The 19,954-nt window shown below is 43.3% G+C and overlaps 1 protein-coding gene across 5 annotated transcripts in view; it reads right to left on the reverse strand.

The window, feature by feature from the left end:
- Positions 1–762: 762 nt before the first annotated feature.
- Positions 763–19,954, reverse strand: part of znf521 (zinc finger protein 521) — an 89,600-nt gene continuing 70,408 nt past the window's right edge. For all 5 annotated transcript variants that reach the window (XM_069157422.1, XM_069157421.1, XM_069157418.1 and 2 more), the window contains 3 exons: positions 19,210–19,341; positions 13,221–13,336; positions 763–2,235 (listed from right to left, as the gene is read on the reverse strand). In XM_069157422.1, coding sequence (XP_069013523.1) covers positions 2,206–2,235; positions 13,221–13,336; positions 19,210–19,341 — 278 coding nt within the window. In that variant the 3' untranslated portion in view covers positions 763–2,205. The remainder of the gene's footprint in view (positions 2,236–13,220; positions 13,337–19,209; positions 19,342–19,954) is intronic.

Consider the following 19,954-nt stretch of genomic DNA (forward strand, 5'->3'; position numbering starts at 1 on the left):
TAGAAACATGGCAGGGCGCAACGTGGGCAAAGACCTACTCCCCATATACTGTAGTTGTGAAGCACTCATTCTGAGGCAATGAAGACACAGCAATTCTTAAGTCAGGTCATTATAGAATCCTTCACACTGCTCCTTTAAGAATGCAGCATTTTCTATTTACGGTAAAAATTGAAATGCAGTATCTGCTGTGCATTTCAAATGAAGCATTAGTTTACACTCTTGTTACTCACAGTTACAGTGCTGTGAGCTGCAGCGCCGAGCCTTTTCAAAACAAAACTGAAAGCCTCAACAAATGTTATGCCGCCCGTGTGTCACCGCTGATGAATCATTTGCTGAGACAGACAGATGTTGCTGCACGGGTTTTGTCCCATTCGGCAAAGGCAGAAGAATCTTTTCCTCGGTCCCCCGGAGTGCTGGAGGCTCCCTAAATAGACCTAGCGCAAGGGTGTGTAGAATGGGACCGCACAGGGTGATGGGTAATGGAGTCATTAATAACACAGACCTCCCTTAAGATGCTCAGATGTTCGTTAGTGAGAGCCACGAGGGAGCGAGGAAAAATAGGATGCAATTTGATACGATGAGAAAAAGCGGCGTAAGCTTTTGATGATGATCGTGTTTATGCCGTCATAGGTCTTGTCTGACGGGTTAATTGTGTTATCTCACACACACACACACACACACACACACACACACACACACACACACACATACATTAACATACAGATACACATGAGCCTTTTAGACGGAGGGACATTGAAGCCATTTCCTCATACAGTTTTTAATATTTCCATCACATGTGCAACACAAAAAACGAGGTCTGCCAAATGCAGAACTCCATATTTGTACAATACATTTTAATAACATTGGAGATAACTGTCCTTTTGCTGCAGGAGATGGTGATTTCCTGTAAACGGTGTACGAACAATTCTCAATCAAAATGTCAAAACATTAAAGTTTCATACAAAAGTGCATCTCAGGTTCAATGAATGCAAAACATTTACAGAACAGAATGGATTAAGTTTTGTATGACGCCACAGTGGCTTCCAGCTTGAGCAGGGAGCGACGGGACACGGCAACAAAACAAGAGGAGAACTTGGGCACTCTCCAGGAGAGCCAGGGACGGAGTTTTTGGAACTACGGTATATCCCCGAGACAGACTCAAAGTGTATTCAGTCTTCATAACCCCAAATTCAAATGATTTTACTCCCCCATTGTGAAAAAATATGTAGCGATAACAAAACATAAAAAAAAAAAAAAAGAATTCCAGTAATCTCCAGGCTTCAACGAGCAGTAAACATTAATAACAGAAATGTACAGGTTGAATCAGTGGGCTGGAGATTTCCCCATGCTCTGAGAGCCACATGGGAGCTTCACGCCTCTGTTCACGAGCCAACCAGAGGAACTAGCCTTTTCCAAATCTGTGTCACTGCGTTTGCATATATCAGCATCCTGTCCCCTGTCCTGTTTTTCTCCTCTCTGTGTTGTTTTTTATTCTATTTTTTTTTTCACCACCTCTCGTATGAACTCCAGCACAGGCAGTGCAGATTAGTCGCACCGCTGTTCGCAGCTGGTCCTCTGGCAGCCACATTACGATGGACACACAGACAAGATTTCAGCCTATGCTGGTGAATCAAGCTTTTCTAACCCATAATGATTGCCCATGTCAGGATACAGAGTGACGTACTGCGCAGTAGGAGTGGCGCTGATGAAAAGTGTCCTCCCGACAACGTTTGCCAGTTCCTTCAGTTTCCTTTGCTCTCAGCGGCACCCTGTTTCTCCTTTACACAACTGGTTGTGTCCCATCTCGTCTGACTGACAATGTCATTAAACTTTTTTCCCCCCTTCGCTTTTTGGACAAACATTTTGAACTGTACATTGGCAAATACTGTATAAGATTGCAATATAGCTTTAGTTAAGCAACACATGAAGAAGTCTATGTACAAACAAGTTGGCTTTTTCTTTATTTTTTGAAATAATGGTTAGTAAAGAACAGAGAGGTTTCTTTTATGTTCTTTCCCCCTCTTTCTTTTATTTTCTTTGCTTTGCTTTTTTCTTGCTGTGGCATGGTTTCTTGTGGTGTAACTGAATCGAAAGTTCAGTGCAAGACAGTCAGTGGGAAACTGCACTGATGGTAATTGGCGGTCCGACATTATTCTGTGCGTCATGTGATCCTTGTTCTTGGCCACGGCACTGAGCTTTGCCATGTTAACTGCTGTGCTGAGTCAACGTGTGGTTCTGCAAGGACACAAAAAGAAACAGGAGGAACATTATGATCACATACTGCAGACAAAGCTTTAATTCTCCTTCTCCTTTCATTAAACATCATTTTTCTTTTGTTCCAAGGCCACTAATGTCTTCACACCTTACAATTCATCACAAATGTTGTGACGGACAAGACATCTTGACATTTTAACATCGCCATTTTTAAGTTTTTATTATCCAGATCCAATTAACTTGCACGGGAGTCAAATCGGCGCGTGGATCAATAGCAGTTGGCACCGGGATTGAGCGTAGTGAAGTCCCGGTCTAACACAAAGACACAAGACCACTGACAGATAACATCCCATTCCTCAGAAATCCTGCCTCCCGATCAAAGGCTGTAGCCATGGCAACAAATCCATAACAAGGCACTGACACACCTGATGGAATATCGTCCTTGGAGTCCTGTTTATCCAGTGCCTGCATGCATTAAATGTGCTGCAAACTTACAGTGCAGAGACAAAAATAAGTTGAGAAATACTTCAGGCGCAGGTGAGACCGTTAATGATTTGATCCTTCACACTTGTGTAAGTATGTAACGGTGCACAATTCACTATGACAGGATAACAAGCTGACAATATCACTCTGTTGTGCTGTATCTCCCAAATTTATGCAGGCACACACACAGACCGTCGAGAGTGGTTGTAGTGGGGCAGCTGTGCCAGGTTCTTTAAAGGGAGCGTGGACCAGGGGGTGTGTAACTGGTGTCCCTGGTGGGCTGAATCCAGGTCATCTTTTGAAGTGACTGCTAATCCCTTTAATGCAAACTACATGCCCCACTTGCTGCGCTCTGTTTAAAACACGGCCTTGGACTCTCTAAACTGGCATGGACTAGACACACCTGTCACAAAAACATCAACGCGCATGCATGCACAAATACACTCACACCTCAGTGCACACATACATTTTTGTCCTACACATAGGCGCAGAAATAAGTAATCAAAGCATGTGAAATTACATTTATAGTACCTAACTTGCTTTTGAAAATATAACTGTGAGCGAGAGAGAGAGAATGATTACTGCAACCTCAGAGAGAAGGTTTACCAAAGCAGTCACCTTCAGTCCTGTTGGTGCAGATTCCCTCGGGCAGCGCTAGGAGACGACTATTAGCCCCCCTTGCATTCATTCCTTCCCTCTTTACCCTTTCAGCTGCCTCCATATAAAGCATTTAAACACCTCGACAGCTTTCCTTTCAGCTAGGGCGATTACTTCCCGACAGGTGGGGTAATAAGCTGTTTGACGGGGAGTCGGATTGTGACCCCTGTACGGGTTAGCGTGGCCCGCCTGGGCCCTTCTCTCCCTTTTTTAAAGAGGCGGCTCCGGACAGCTCCTCCGCTTCCCTCTCTCCTCTCTTGCTGAAATAAAGCTCCTTTAAGTGAGTCTGGGAGGAGACTCCCCACGGGATGCTCTCTCTCTCTCTCTCTCTCTCTCTCTCTCTCTCTCCCTCTCCTCACCTCATCTCCTCCCCCTCCTAACACTCCACCAACCCCCCTACCCCCCGGTGAAGACATCCTTGGTGTTGCTGAGGAGGGACAGGAGCACGGCAACCTTATTAATGAATGCGGCCCATTACCCGTCAGCCTGGCTCCTCGGCGACTCCCAGAAGCCCCTGCAGTACGTGACTTCAAATGGCAGGATATTGACACGGGGAGAGCAAAGCGGCTAGAACTGAGAGTGTGTGCCCCTGTGTGTGTGTGTGTGTGTGTGTGTGTGTGTGTGTGTGTGTGTGTGTGTGTGTGTGTGGAAGAGAGAGAAACACAGAGAGAAAATTTGTGCTCAACTGAGTGTGCATGCCTTTGTGTGAGTGTGCCAGTGCGTCTAGGTGTGTGTGTGTGTGTGTGTGTGTGTGTGTGTGTGTGTGTGTGTGTGTGTGTGTGTGTGTGTGTGTGTGTGTGTGTCTGTGGACCCCAAAGGAATGTAGCTCCTTGGATATAATGTAGGGCTCGTAACAGCTATTAGAGGGGAAAATAACCCCTCTGGGGAATGGCTCCCCCCTCTGCATGTCCCAGCTCTGTCTGACACACACTGCATTCTACCTTTTCCTTAAACATGCCAGGAGTTTTCTCACTGAGGGCTTTCTCAAGGACGGTGTTAAACGACTTCAGTGGCTGTGGCAGCCATGCAGACTAAAGGGAAATAGAGGAAAAGAGGGAGAAAAAAACGTTAAAAGAAAATGAAACTGATACCTTTATCTCTGTGGATACTGAACTCTGCAGAGTAGCTATAAACTGTTCTGTGTATGAGTACGGAGTGTGGAAGGAAGGGAGAGGGGAGGGAGTGTGGAAATTCACTTTCCAATCTTCATCCTTGTCAAGATCTTCAAGTGCCTCTGCACAAGCGTTGGATAGGTAAAATACCTCCAGTGCGCAACCACAAATGTGAAATCAGATATAAAACACACAATTACTCCTTTCACAAGAAAATGACCAAATGTCCACTGCTCCTGCAAGGAAGATGTCACTAATGGTGTCACACTAGAATCACTGCAATTTAGGATTAGATGCCCTCCATTAAGCCTTTTAGCTCTCATCCTAACTCCCTCCTTCAATGCCATCTTATTCCCCCTGAAACTCTGCCATTCCCCTTATCATCCATTTCCTTCCCTTATATCCAACCCTTAATCTCCTCCTCGATCCTTTCAACCACCTGCTGGCCACACAGGCCTGCTGCAGGGCCCAGTTACCAGCAGTGTTCAGGTAAACCATAGCAGTCAATTCTCCACTAAATTAAATTTTGCACTGATCAATAACGTGCACCCGCTCCTCCCTTATGAAGACTGGCTGCACTAGCTCGGAGCGAACCTCTTCCTCCTCTCTTATTCTCTCACCAGCTGTGTGCCACCGTTAAACCACCACTTTCATCTGATTACATCACCCTACTGCAACGCCCTCAGGGGTAGTGGAAGAGGAGGGAGAACACCCGGCAGGGGTCTTGTGTACCCATGCAAACAGGTGCAACACGTCTGAGGAATTTAACGCTGTAGCAGGGGGGGGGGGGGAGAAAAAAAATGGGGAACGATTGGGGGAGAGTGGAGACTGGGAAAGAGTAAGTAGGCTGGGGAGCTGATTTATTAACTAATCATTCTTTATGTCATTCCCCATTGCTCTGGTCTCCATCGATAGCACCCGGTCTCCAGTGAGGCAACAGAGGTGCATCTCTTACATCAGCTCTGCAGAGGAGGGCCAGTCGACTAGCAGCACATTCTCACTTTCATCTGATCTCGCTGTATTAAAGACGATCTTTAGATTGTCCAACATCACAGAGAAAAGAAGTAAAGCCTAATTGCAACACTAACAATGTTTGATTAGCATAATGTAAAAACCTGCTGAGCACATGTTAAGTACATTGTGTCTGTTCTTCTACCTGGTGTTATCCAGCATGTAACATTAAACCCAGGCTTTATCGAGTGGTTAAAGAGATGAGTGAGCAATAATTACTTTTTAAGGCTTCTGAAACAAATTAACCATTTTACAAAAGTATAGAACTGACCTAGTGTTTACAAAGAACCAAAGTCAAAATGGAAAACCTATTTATATATATATATATATAGGAAAACCTATTTATATATATATAAATAGGTTTTCCATTTCCATTTTTCAATTTTTTTTCCATATGCCTACCTATAATATCATCTTCCTGAACTACTGCTTATTATGATAAATTATAAACTCATACAATGCATGATAAAATTGCTTTTATGCTAAAAGTGCATTACATGGCATACTATGTAATGCGTACATAGTAAGGCAGGAAAAAATGCAGATACAAAACAAAACATGTCATTTTGTGAATTTAAATATGGACAAAGCTTGAAGGAAAACATTCTCTGGATGATAGCAAAATGTCATAATGTTATTTATAATAGTATTAATACTGTAAGTTTCCTTGTTGAGGACAGAAATATTTCTGTTTCTGACTTTTAGTAAGTACAACATGAAATCTTACGGGAGACTCTCAAGAGTGTGTAAGGGGTGAGGGGTCAGGTGTCGTGTCCTAAGGTGGTAAACTTGGCTGATGTAGCTAGTTAGCGTGCTCAAATGGAAAAAGTTACTCGTATGTCAGCAAAAACGACCAAAAACTCCAATGGAGACAGACAAACCAGCTGTCCCCAACGATGTCATGGACAACACAGAGGAGCCTCTAGCCTGAGCTGTAGTGCAACTAGCGTTGCCCTCCGTGCCTGATGAAGGTGCCTTATGCTATGAAAAAACCCTGCCAAGAAAATGTGGCCATTCATTCACTGATGAACAACATACTTGTCTCGAATGCTGAATGACCATGGACCATGCATTTTGTTTCTTGGCTCGCTGGTGTTGTACTTTGTTTATTTTTCTTGAAAATTGACAAGCAACTCTGTGCTGTCATATAGCAACTACTAAGCTAAGTTTCCTGAGGACACCCATGGAAACCATTTCATTAGAGTTCAACATGCACATCCTGCAGCTAAAGTGTCTTTTTTAGTTTATCAATGATCAAACACTTGACATCTAGTCAAAACTAGAAACATCCCCCTCTAAGCCCTGATTAAGGTTCTCTCTCTTACCTTGCATGCCTGACATACAGTAAGTCTGCAAAGCTGCATGTGGAGCATTGGGAGTGTGCACAAAACCACTGAGACCTGTGCGTACCCGTAGTCATCACTCAGGAATTTAATTAAGGCATAAGAGAACGTCACCAAATGATACTAAAACAAAGAACCTGTGATCTTTTAAGAGGCTCTACGCTGTAGGGAGATTTTAAGCAATGCAATCACTTGGATATTAAAGCTCATTTCTGTTTGTGTAATGACTGAAAGATGAACAGTGGACTTGGATCGGTAATGACCCCACTATGTCTCAGATAATTTTGTGAAAATTCTGTCGCCGTGCGAAGCGTTTTCTTGTTGTTCGAAACTACTCTGGGGAGAGACAGGAGTGTTGCATTCTGTCTTGATCTTTAATGGTGTGTTGAACTCGGTCCAGTATTGACTCAGTCCTCCCTTTGTGCATTGCCTACTGTTGACCAGTCCACTGAGGGAGTAATCCTTTCCTGCTTTGACCTGAGGCCAGGCTTACTGCTGGCTAGTTTAGCCAATGAAGAACACAATCAAATAAATAAATAATACAGCAGTTGGCATTCTCCACAGTCATCACTTATCAGGCCGTAGGGAGGGTTGACCCCAAACACTGTTGGGCCACAACCGGCCTGGTCTCCTTGGTAACAGACTGTCTTGTTTGAAGGTGCCCAGGGAGTAATGGTCATACAGTAACAGCACAAGGCACGAGTGGAGTTGTCAACTGGATTTCAGTGTCGTCCACATGTGTCATTTTGTGTGCAGTCGTATACACACACGTAATAGTTGTAAAAAATAACCCATAATGTTTGAAATGCTTTGATTAGATGTCTAACAACCACAACCAAATATTTCTGAGGTGTAACCAGAGATGACGGACCACCTTTTTTGAGGGCTGGTGCTTTGTAGCTCCAAATGATACTCATTACCCTGTCTAAGTAGACAAGTGAATGGTACTAGAAACACACTATGCAGTGATCCTGCTGTTTGACTGAGGTAGCAAAACAACTGCACAACTGCTGTGTTATTATGGGGCCTCATTAAGTGAGGAGAGAGTGGGAGAAGGGGAGAGGGAGCGAGGAAAAGCAATAGAGAGGGCCAGCGAGAGGGAGAAAAAAAAGAGAGAACGGAAAAAAAAAGAAACACAAGAGAGCGATACAAATTGTATTCTGAGGTGATAGCAACACACAGATGCCTTTCCAGCCAAAATGAAGACTATGACTAAAGAACCCAATTAAGGGCTTTCTTAGGGGAGCCATCTTGGGAGGGGGATGGGTCTTCCTGGGACATGAGCCCTGGGCTACATCCTCTAATTAGACAGAGCGAGGGGGGAGGATCTCTGCCTGTCACTGGGAGGGAGATGGGGTCCATGGGGTTCCACATGTCAGTCCCAGAAACAAAACACAATTACTTTCACATTTAACCACTTCAGTCAGGGACAGACTTTGACTAGGGATACTACAGAGCGCCCCCCTGCCTTTAGAGCGCTGGTACAGTAGATATGCCACTTCACAAACGCGCAGATTTTTTGAGGACTAAATTTTCTCTTGCGTTTCCAAGCCACTATGAGATGGCAAGATCTGATCTGCACGCTCTTTTTTTTCCCCCTCCCTACTGAAATGGAGGAGCGGATCATAAAATTAGCTTTTAATTGGCCAATCAATGGTGTCATTCAACATGCTTTTCAAAATCTGAAGTTAAAGTACTTTGGTATTATGATGTGTGGATATGAAATTCGAGGGGGAATAATTGTTCTAATGCTGTTTATTTTGGCCTCTGCTGCATTTTGTTAACATCAACAGCATAATAGACACTTGAAAATCAAATCACTACAGAGGCTAGATTAAACCAGTAGTGAATTTCCTGAGAAGCGCTTAAAATTGTATTCATCAAAGTTGTTGAAAAAGTCAACTAAGAAAAGTAAAGGAGACATGTTTGAGGGAGAGATCCGGTGATGGATTCTAGCACATACACCAAGCGTCTCCTTTTTGTTTGGATTTAACTTTCCCCAGTGGTGCAACAGAGGAAAAAGAAAAAAAGAACAGCTCAAAGGCTTCTGGGAGTTTTTGTCATGTCTCCCTCCAGACAATGTGTTTGCATGCACATATCAGACCCTGGGAGAGACAGAGACAAAGACAAATAACGCGCAGCACGCACACAGATGTATACACACAAACATAACTCTCACACACACACCGAGACAGAGAATATCCTCCCAGGATCATTAGGTCTGTCATGCTGTCTAATTCTGATCCACCTACAAAACTAGAACACTGATACATCACTCGTCATCTAAGGGTGTTTATGTCCCCATTTACAGTGCAGAGCAGTGTGTGTACAGTGTTGTACATAATTATAAATAAGCTTAAATATTAATGATGGCGCCTCACAAGCCGTCGTTATTTTGTCTAATTCATTGTTCTTTTATTTTGTAGTGTAACTTTTTTTTTTTTTTTTAAATGGTGACAGAATTCTGAGCACCTGGGGTGATGAAGAAGAAAACAAGTTGTCATATAAAAGGAAATATATATATATATATTCAACTTTCAAAAGCGTGAGGAGCTGTCACACTTGGCAGATCAAAATATTCAGAAAAAATTTTGGTGCTTGAGAGCCACTTAGGGACAAACACATGAAGCTCTGCTTTTGTGCGTCACATTTGGGACTCAGGGCAGTTAGGGCGTTTTTGGGGGCATATTTTATAATTCATGCAAAAAAAAAAGAAAGACAAAGTTCTGGGGAATTAGGTCTCCGTGCTTCATGCTGAAGAATGCCATTTTTAATACTTCATGAAAAGGAAGAGGGGGAAGAAAAGGCCTAAAATACTGTTTATAAGAGACAACATTCGTCGAACAAACATGACTAAATCCATGCATTAAAACGCATAAAGAATGAACTACGTTGATTTTTTTTTTTTTGTCGCTACATTCATTTCATGCATATTTCCCCTGTTGCACTGTTATTCCCTCCTTTCTCTCCAAGTGTCCATCTCTCTCCTTCTCTACCTATTTTTGCGTCTCGGACAGATGTTATGACATGCATAGCTGTTTACACTGACCTGGTGACCGTGAAGCCTATAAATATGCTTAATTAAAACAGTGGAATTGGTCACAGCTTGGCAATAATGGCTATCACACAGGGAGAGGAGAATCTCATTTGAGTGGGGAAGTAGAACATGATGCAGATGTGCTCTTGTCACTTTCAGCACTCATTAAGGCCAGGGAGCTTTGGATTGTCTTTGAAGGAATCTTTTTAAAAGACACTCCAATTAAGGTACGTGTCCTGCGGGCGTCTGAGAAGAGGGAGGAAGTCATACAGTACCCCAGTCCTTCCACTCCTCCGTCGATCATGGCACGACTTTAACACGACTTACAATCTCATGTCACTTCCAAGGAATGATAAAGAAATTGGAGGATGGAAGGAATAAAAACACGGACCATCTTAAAAGAAACAAGGGAATCTCAAGCAAAAAAATTAATCTTCACTGTTGTGTAACTTCAATCTCATTGTCTTGTCTTTGGAGGAATTGGGATCGCTGGGAGAGAATCCTCTGACTGCAGCCCGACAGTGTACTGCAACAGTTGAAACTTGTGTGTTTCATCACAAATGAACTGCAGTCAGAGAAATGTCAGATTTAAGCTGTGGCTAATACTGCGCATCCATCAGTTAATGAATCTGGCTAATTAATCCAGCCTAGCAGCATTGTCAGTGGCTCAGTTTCTTCTGCAATGTGAAAAGCTAGTGTATCTGAAGCCAACACAAAGGGAAAAGGAAGTTTATTATCAAGTTTCACATTGCTATGTGGCCTTTACTAGAACCCAGGGACATTTTTCTCATAAGGGGAAAGCCGCAATGAGAGCACAACGGATCTTATTTGCGTGTGAGTATATAGTGAAGCTGGTTGTTCAAGGGGTTGGTCGTAGTTGAGGGTCAGAGAGAGCGCTGCACAGCCAGCCCACTTGCCCTCCCTATCAGTACCTCATGAAATATCTAGACTTTGCTCCATATTTTAATGGGGTGAGGGAAAGGGATGCGCAGGGTGGAGGCTGCGGGAGAGTGTGTGATGGCAGAGGGGAGTCCTCTGGAGAGTTTTTGAGGGGAATGGTGGTCTATGCATCTCACCGCTTGTTTTTTTTTGTCTGTGAAAGAAAGCGAAAAGAGAGAAAAAGGAGGAATGGAGAGTGAGAGCGAGAGAGATTATTCTCCATTGGAATCTGGATTCTGGGGCACACAGGCCCAGGAGTCAGTCAATCTGGTCGGTCTGAGGGGGGCGGCTGGGCGGGGGGTCCTAGGAGGGCTGATTAGACGGATGCTCTCCCATCATCCATCTCGACAGGCTGGCGAAAATTGGCTAGCCCCTCGCAGGGTAGAGTTCACGGGGGGAGGCAGTGGGGGAGAATGTGGAGTGGTGCACTGGATACCTGTCACAGCCTTTGGTCTGTTTCAGGTTCTCAGCAGCAAATTAATAAAATATCTTTCCTGCTTCCCTTTACCTGCCGTGGCAGCTCTCCCTCTCGCCGCTCCTTCTCCCAGCTTGCACTGGCCCTTTGACCCCTCCGACTACTGTGAGAGATGAGGAGCCCAGGCAGCCGGCGAGTGGGCCAGAGTGTCAGGGAGAAATAGGGAGAAACTCCAAACTCAAGACCTGGCAAAGAGAGAGAGCTCTCGCTGCTGGAAGACAGCTCCACTTCAGACAGACTGACAAACGACTGCCCCGTGTCAGTGAGACATTTTGAAGTGTGATGCATGGGAAATGGCAACCGCAAACAAACAACAACTAAAAACAAGCCTCCGACCTACACTGTTTGTCAGGTTTTAACTACAGACAGAAGAAAGCAAATCTAACATTACGAAGTTCAGCGACAATAAAAACGGGCCCGCGAAAAAAACAAAACTCAAGAAAGCTTTGAGAAAGAGTTGTCTGATTGCAGATTTCTATGTATTAATGCTACCAGAAACATTACATGTATCTATAAGTACTTCATATTTGTTTGAGAGAGTGTGAGCTGGCACTCACATGGGACTGCCTTTAGAGCATGGCACAGGTTGAGTATAATGATTGTCTCATCCCCCAAGCTCATTCCTGCTCTCCTTTCATAACTCCCTGTTTCACAACAGAGTGCCATAGGTCTTTCATGTTCAGCTCTTGTCTCTTCACACAGAGAGTAAAACAATATAATCATGCATGAAACATCACCTGCGGGAGGTGGAGATCACTTCATTCCCCAAAAATGTCAAACAAAAAAAGTAGGCAAACATCCCCAGGTGACTGGAGATTGTTTACATGTACCAGCTACAACCCTTGCTTATATAGAGAACACTTGTACCAATGAGAGATGAAAATGTGATAAATAGGAGGGCTTGAAGTGAATGAAAGGCCTCCACATTGGCAGTTTGGTGGAGTACGAAGCTTGTTAAATAACCTTCTCTGCAGTGGAGTTGGATGTTGGAGGATCAGGACTTGTTTTATTCATGTTTGCGGTGCTCAAATGACCAGCAGATAATGATCACATTCACCTTCCTCCTGGCAGATGCACGCCTCTGTGTTTACAACCTGAATCTCAATATTAAAATCATTGCTGATCAATGGGAAGCCAAGCCCTGGACGCTTCCTCTGGCTACCAGCTAATATGTAGAGCCTCTAATCCAACTTTCAGATGGATGTAGATGGAGGATGTGGTCAGGAGCTGTTGGTATATCTGAGCACTTTAAGGTGAATTAAGAATAATTTCAGTGATTAGATTAGACACAGTGGTTATAGACTACTCATATTTTAATGATTTAGTTTCAAAACGTAATAGAAAAAGATCTGTATATGAGAAGTGTGCCCTGTGTACAATAGAGAATCCCCCAAACAAAATAGAGCTGCTTGAAAACACCACCACAGTGAAATAATATAATAAGGTCTGTTTCATTTTTTCAGGTTCTCCGAGGACCAGAGAAAAAGATTGCTAGAAAATGGATTATCTCTCTAACATTGCGAGTTCATAAGTCCAACTACTAACTTTGTTGAAGGGCAGATACGGTCTCCCAGAGGACAAAGCTCATATTTAGCCACGAGGCCTCCTCTGTGATTAGGAGGGGAGATGCAGGCATATTGACTCGACTGTGTTTTTGCCTCTGCACTGTATGTAATTACCTCTTGAAAAACGAACATTCCACTAATCCTCTAATTCCAGATATTTTAGTGCTCTGCTGGTCTAATAAGCAAATCAAATCATATCTACACATCACAAATGAGTTTTGGAAACGGACTGAAATAATTCCTTCTGAGTCTCTCATCCCAGCCGGGATGGAGGGGATAGCTGGAGTGCGGTGAGCGGTGTTTAGTGTTTGTTAAGCTGTCACGTGTGATTAGCAGTCGCGGCTTCTGCCAGTGGCCCTTCAGCTGCACCAGCCCAAGGCTCACCTGTAACTCTGTCTGGAAGAAGAACTTCTGTGGGCACTGCGAGCAGTCGTAGATCTTATCCTCCTGTCCATGGGCAGAGAAGATGTGCTGCTGGAGCTTATTGGCCTGGACAAACACTGAGGACAGGGGACGGAGAATGAATGCATAAATATTAGCGTACAGTTTTTAATGCATACATCATTTTCAAATGACTTACCATCTCTACACTTTGCTTCCAAAGTGCAACAGCATGAAGACAATGTCAAATGGCAAGGAAAATTACTTAATTGCAAACAAATGAATACACTATGAACGCGCACAAAAAAACAACCATTGTTATGAGATATTAATTTGAATATAAAAAATAGAACAATTTAGATGTTAACAGTGAAACTAGAGTGGTCATACTCATGGCACTAGAGCTAGGGAATGCATAATGTTTTGGGAATAATGATGCTCTATATTTAGTGCTACTTTGGGGACAACAAGCCAGAAAATAAACAACCACAAAAATTGGCATGGCTTCAAGTGCAAAACATGGCCTCCATTAGTCTACATCGCTAATTATATTGACAATATAAATATTCATGGTGTTGCACTACTTATTCATGCAGACTCAGACTACATTCTCCATCATATAAACACACAACTCACTGCCACTTAAAACATATACCATACATTTGTGATTTAATTAAGCCATAGTCCGCGCTGAAAAGCTAAGGGGGATGCAATTGTGTGCATCCCGAGTGTGTGTGTCTTGTGTGTGTGTGTGTGTGTGTGTGTGTGTGTGTGTGTCTTGTGCGTTCTCCAAGGAGCACTTCAAACATGCCGTTTGTTATCCCAGACCCTTGTGCTTTAAGGATGGCTCTCTAATCTCAAAGGTCTGGATGCTCTGGAAAAGTTAGCATGTGGGGGGTTCATTTGAATTTCTTACAGCTCAAAATAACTTTTCTTCTAATGCATGCACCGAGGGCCACAAGGAGAGAGAGAGAGGGGGAGAAAATAAAAGCGCAGCCACAAAAGGTGAGGTGTCTGCCGGAGATGGCTTTGGGGTCGCTGCAGCCCCGTGGCGGGGCCTCTGCAACTTTAACGTGTCCCAATTTGAGCTCACATGGGAGAGCGGTTATTAATTATTGAGTTGCGCAGACTTGAGACCACATTCGATCTCAGTGAATGTCACACTCCTGACCTGGGAAATAAAAGTTTAGATCCAAAGCAGACATACTGTGGTGATGCTTTCCAACTGCTAATGGCTGGGTGACAGCTGTCTCTGCAACATGGCAACATGTTAACCAGAAATGAACAAACCTCCTCTAATGAACAAACAACAGCTCCATGGTCCATTTCTGAAACTAATGACCACAGCAATATGAAGATAAACATAACTGCTGATAGATGGCTGGTTTTACAGTGGGTCACAATACATTTCCACTCAAGGTTAAGGCCCCGGCTATCATGCATATTTGTGCTTCTTTTGCGCTCCAAAAACGATCACAATTTTCTTTGTGGGGAACACATGCTCCGAAAGAAAAAAATGTGCTGATAAACAATAGCCCTTTTCTTTAGCTGTGTTTTGTCTGCATATACTGTACAGAAGCAGGTCATAGCAGCTGCAGGAAGCCTTCATTATGTCTTTGGCAAGAGGAGGAAAAAGTCAATACAGCAAAATAAAAATGGATTTGAGACTTGGGGGGCCTTCAGATACTGTACAATGGGGCCAAACACAACGGAGATGTCAAGTCGGCTGTTTCTTGCTGTTTACATGCGTTTCTGGTCCAGTTCCAACAAGACATACATTTAATCAGCTATGCTTTTATCAATTTATAGCTTGGCATTCATTTATACGCAAGTGGACGGTGACAGCTGAATTAAAGTACCAGGGGCCTAAAATGCTCTATTGGCACCTTCAGGTCTACTGTAAAAACAATAAATACCGAATGAACAAAAGATTTCAAGATGTAAATGGGAGCTCAATAACCTTTTAGCTAATTTATATGGGTCAGTTGGAGCATTTTTAAAGGCTTGGGTTGTATTTATGTTTACTAGAAATAATTGCAAAAGTCAGTGTTAGCTAATGGTAACCCTTTAATAAAGAGCAAAGTTCAAATTTAGAATCTTTCATTGTCTTCATTGTTGTTTTTCAAATTAGCATGCAATGTGTAATAAAGGGATAAGCTGAAATGGGCAATGGAGAGACATTGTATTGGCATTTGGCAGCACGAGTCCCATATAAAATATGCCATTGCATTGCTCATTTAGAGGAAGAACAGAGGCATGTCTTCCTGGAGGGTTAAAATGAGGACACAGAGAAACGAGGAAGAAATAATCCAAAACCACATCCAAACAGGATCAGTGGCTGGCCATTGTGTCTCTCCCTGCTGAGAGCAAGAGAGGGAGAGAGAGAGAGAGAGACAGAGAGAAAGGGAGAGGGAACTTTGTGGAGTTTGTTGGCCGTGGAGCCAGAGCAGAGCGGAGCGGAGCTGAACAGAGCGCTGAGCCGGGTTGGGCGTCAGGGGTGTCAGGGCTGAGGGGGCTGAGGGGCCAAGGTCTCCTCGCTGTGGGGGATATTAAGCCCTCTGATTAGATCTCAGGGGCCGCCCATGGCAGACGTCTCCTTTACTACAGGCCCCAGCTCATCTTTATTTTGGCAGGGTGGTGCTCTCTGCAGGCTGCACTGCACCAATACTAAGCTGTTTGTGCAGGGAGGAAAAATAAGTTTATCCTTTTTTCCCTCTTTCTCCATCTAATTTATTTATTCATCTATCCTACATGTGTTAGTTTCTGCTTAATCCAACAGTTCACAATGCAGAGGCCGATCCGATTGTTCTGAGGCAACACAAACAAGGCGGCTGTGTGCGTTGATTTGGAGCTACAAGCTGATAACTGCTAATTTGGAGTTAAAGCTAAGCCTTTTTTTTGTATGTAAGGTGTCGTATTTCCAGCATCACTCACCAGCACAACATGTGCAGCAACTAAACAAAAAACTAATTAAACTACTGTAGTTGTCAAACTCGTTTGGATTTGAAAACAGTGCATCCTGTAGTTTTTCAAGTTTGTACTTCATGCTGTGACATAAGTAAAAGAAAAGTGTATACACACACACACACACACACACACACACACACACACACACACACACACACACACACACACATACACACACACACATAGGACTTTCATCAGGCACACTTTCTTCTGTTTTGTTTGTCTTAAGCACATATTCCCAATCACAATTTCCACACCAGCCCTGGCTGCTGCTCCTAAGGGTGCAGGCAGACACTTCTAGCTGCAGGCTCCCCCACTTCTGAAACCTGTCAAATCTGTCCTGGGAGAGTCAGCCTCTCTCTCATCATCCAGGGGCTTATGGACCTCTCTCCATTTACCCTCCCTCCCCTACACAGTTCTCTTTTCCTCCTCCACTTCCCTCCTTTCATCTCACATACAAACTTGCCAGTTGCAACCTTCTCAGCTTCCTCTAAGTTTTGTCTCCTTTTCTCCTCTATTTTGTCTCTCCTCACCGACTGTCTACAACTTACTTTTCCCTCACACTTTCCTGCGGTCTGTTTTGTGGCATGGTTTGTCCTCTCACCATTCCCTTCGGTGTCGATTGAGGATAATCAGGTATGTCAAAGAATGACAGGCATTCTCTACCTCCCACTGCGTTTTGGGTCACAGGGGGGTGGATCAAACTAAAACATGGGCACCGAGAAGCGGGTGGGGGGTTGGGGTCTTTTAAACAAAGAGTAACCTCGTTAATCAAGTGAATTCACTAACCCATCACTGCCACCACCAAGTTTGATCAAAGTTTTGCTTTTATGTTCAGACTTATTATGTCTATATTAGGGAAGCTTTTTATCTGTAAATAAAGTTTTTGAAATAGTGCATGCAAAGATTCCGGCTAAGATAAAACATATTATTGAGAAGCTGACAGTATGAAAAGTACTCCACTGCATTTGAGAGAGAAATAATGTCAATTTTCTCCATTTATTATTAGCTGGTTTACATAAACAGTTTGTAATCATATCAAATCATCTTACAGTATATGGGGGAGAATAGGAGTTTGCATCCTGACTCACACGTGTGTTTATGTTCATAGACATCAAAAGCACTTTAGTTGAGGTGAAGGACATTTTGGTTTCCATTAAATGTTAGTAAAAGAATTTCCCTCCTGTGCTGTGCAGTGTTGACTTTTTCAATATATTGTGCTTTACCTTAAGAAGAGCTGAGAGAGCTTAAACATAAACATAAAAAGTTAATCTTGCTTTACTACTAGAAAGAAAAGAGGAAGACATATTTGGTCATTGAACACTTTTTGTTACACTTTGTGACTTGTCAGATGTGTTCGTTAACATATGCAGGGTAAAAAATGATGTGGGTGACTTCGCATTTTCTAAAAATGTTTGCTCTTTCAAATTAATAGTGTATTAATGTAATTTCTTGATATGTAAACATTTGAAAGAAAGACTATGATGAACTATCTTATTTTTCCTATGTTGTTATTTTTCCCTCAAGAACAACTTTTTTTTTTTATACCTTTCAACTACTGCATATGTTAAAACTAACAAAATAAGTCTAATCAAATTAAAGACATAATCAAAAAATATCCTGTTAGCACATTTATCTATAACTGTAAATTAGATTATGTTAGCTTGTTTAAACAAGTGCTTTTTCTCTATTTTATGCCAGGCGAAGCTTGAAGAAATATATTCAAGGACAGCTGTCAGCCAATCTCTCAATTGCTTCTTTTCCTCCAAGTGCTCTGACTTCAGTCTGCCTGTCCCCTGCATCCCCAACAGAGGGAGGCCTTTCAGTTCATCCTCCACTCTCCACAGCCTGCCTTCCCCACTACCATAGGCCTTCACCCATCTGTCTGTCTGCTCTGCGACCGCTGTCCTGAGGGTGTACTCGGTCTCTCCCTCCTCCCCTCTCCCTCCCAGCATCCCTCTCTCTCATGCGCCGTGATCGATATGGACGCAGAGGGAGAGGGGGGGACCTGTCTGTCAAAGCCGGCGGTGGAAAATGAAGGCTCAGATGAAGGAGGCATGCTCTGTATATTAAATGCCCAGACCCCTGTGAGGGGTGGAGGGGGGTTCGGGTAGGGAAATATCAATAGGCTTCTCCTAAAAGAGAGATAAGGCCAAAACAGCAACGGGAAAAGTAGAGGGGAGTGGAGCTGAGCAGAGCAGAGAGACAGATGGAAAATGAATAAGGAACTGAGAAGTGAAGTGGATGAAGAGGTAAAAGATGTGAAAGAAATACTTTGAGCAAAAATGTGAAATGTGAACTCATAATGTTAATTGTTGTAACAAGTGCAGGAGAGGCAAATGTTTTTTGTGTGCGACGGTTGGGTGGGGTTGGGCGGGGGTGGGGGTGGGATTCAGGAAGCACAAGTGGGGGAAGTGAGCTGAGGACCCAAAAAGTGTGAGGAAGAGTAAAGAGCTGAGAAGGGAGAAAGAGTGAAGAGCTGAAGTTAACGACTTTGCAGATTTCATTATAGAGATAGTTAACCCTGTTGACACTGAAGGAGGGCGCTATCCTCTCAGGAGGAGTCCGGTCCTTCCACCTCCACGCACAGAGACAGATGAGATCATTACAGCTATCAGCACCACTGCCATCCACAATTAGCACATCTCCTTTTCTTTCCCCACTCCTCCATCCCCCATCTCCCCTCAGCTCGCACTGTTCCCCCCCTGCTCTCTTCCCTTCTCCCCCTCTCACCTCATGACACGTCTTTGGCCTTGATTTGGAGGCAATTTGACTAAATAAAAAGCCACATGCAGCAAACTGCTCTCAGCTTTACTTGGCCCGCTTGCTTGACCTTTCCCAACTCATTTAGAACCCATTTGCCTTTCCACATTGAAAAAAAAAAGATGCATGGAAAAGCTCTGTTGAAAATGTAAATGTTTCTGAAAAGTTTACATGGACACAAAAACTAACTTTGTAATCTTTCCATTAGTTCAGTGGGCTTGTGTTACACACATGCTTGCATGCACACAAACACAATACACACCTGTAAAGCAGACCGGACACTTGAAGGTTCCACCCATGCCCTCAAAGCTGTGCTCAATCAGGTGGCATTGAAGCTTCGCTGGTGAGTCGAACGACTGACTACAGAGCTTGCATTCATGGTTCAATCCTTCCTCTGTAGAGAAGAAACAACAAAAACACAGAAAACCATAAGAGGAAAAATAAGCAGAGCATGAATGGCCGAGGAGCAGCAAAGGTCTCACTCTGCCGTGTTCCTTTTTTTTTTTTTCTTCCCTTTACTTATCACGAGATTTAAATTCAGCAAATTTGTGGCAAAGACTCCTGTCTGTGCTTTTCATGACTCAGACAGAAAAAAATATAACGTGTGATCTGCTCCCATCAGGCATAAATTGGATGACCAGCCGGGGTCCTAATCGCTCAGACGAGGCCTTGCGCTTCAAACATGGTGAGCGTCATCTTCTTGATTAACTTACATGAAAAATTATTTATTTTTAGTGTCTGCAAATTAAACCAAATTTGATGGAAGTCCAAATGGAAGAGGAAAGAGTCGTTTGTGCTTTGCAGATTGTGAATCAAAATAAATCAAAGACAGTCAAATTGTGTTATTTCAAACAAGTGGTTATTGCTTTTACTTTGAGAACCTTATTTTTATGTCTCTAGTCTCCTCACTTCTTCAGTGCGTACTGTACACTGACTCTCACGGCTGCTGAAACAACTCTCCCTTTCCAACATTCTCACGTGCAACAAGACAGATTACAGTTTATCTG

This window comes from Embiotoca jacksoni, unplaced genomic scaffold, assembly GCF_022577435.1.
Source record: "Embiotoca jacksoni isolate LCO1_2020_lvr unplaced genomic scaffold, fEmbJac1.0.p SCAF_22, whole genome shotgun sequence".
NCBI classification, from domain to species: domain Eukaryota; kingdom Metazoa; phylum Chordata; class Actinopteri; family Embiotocidae; genus Embiotoca; species Embiotoca jacksoni.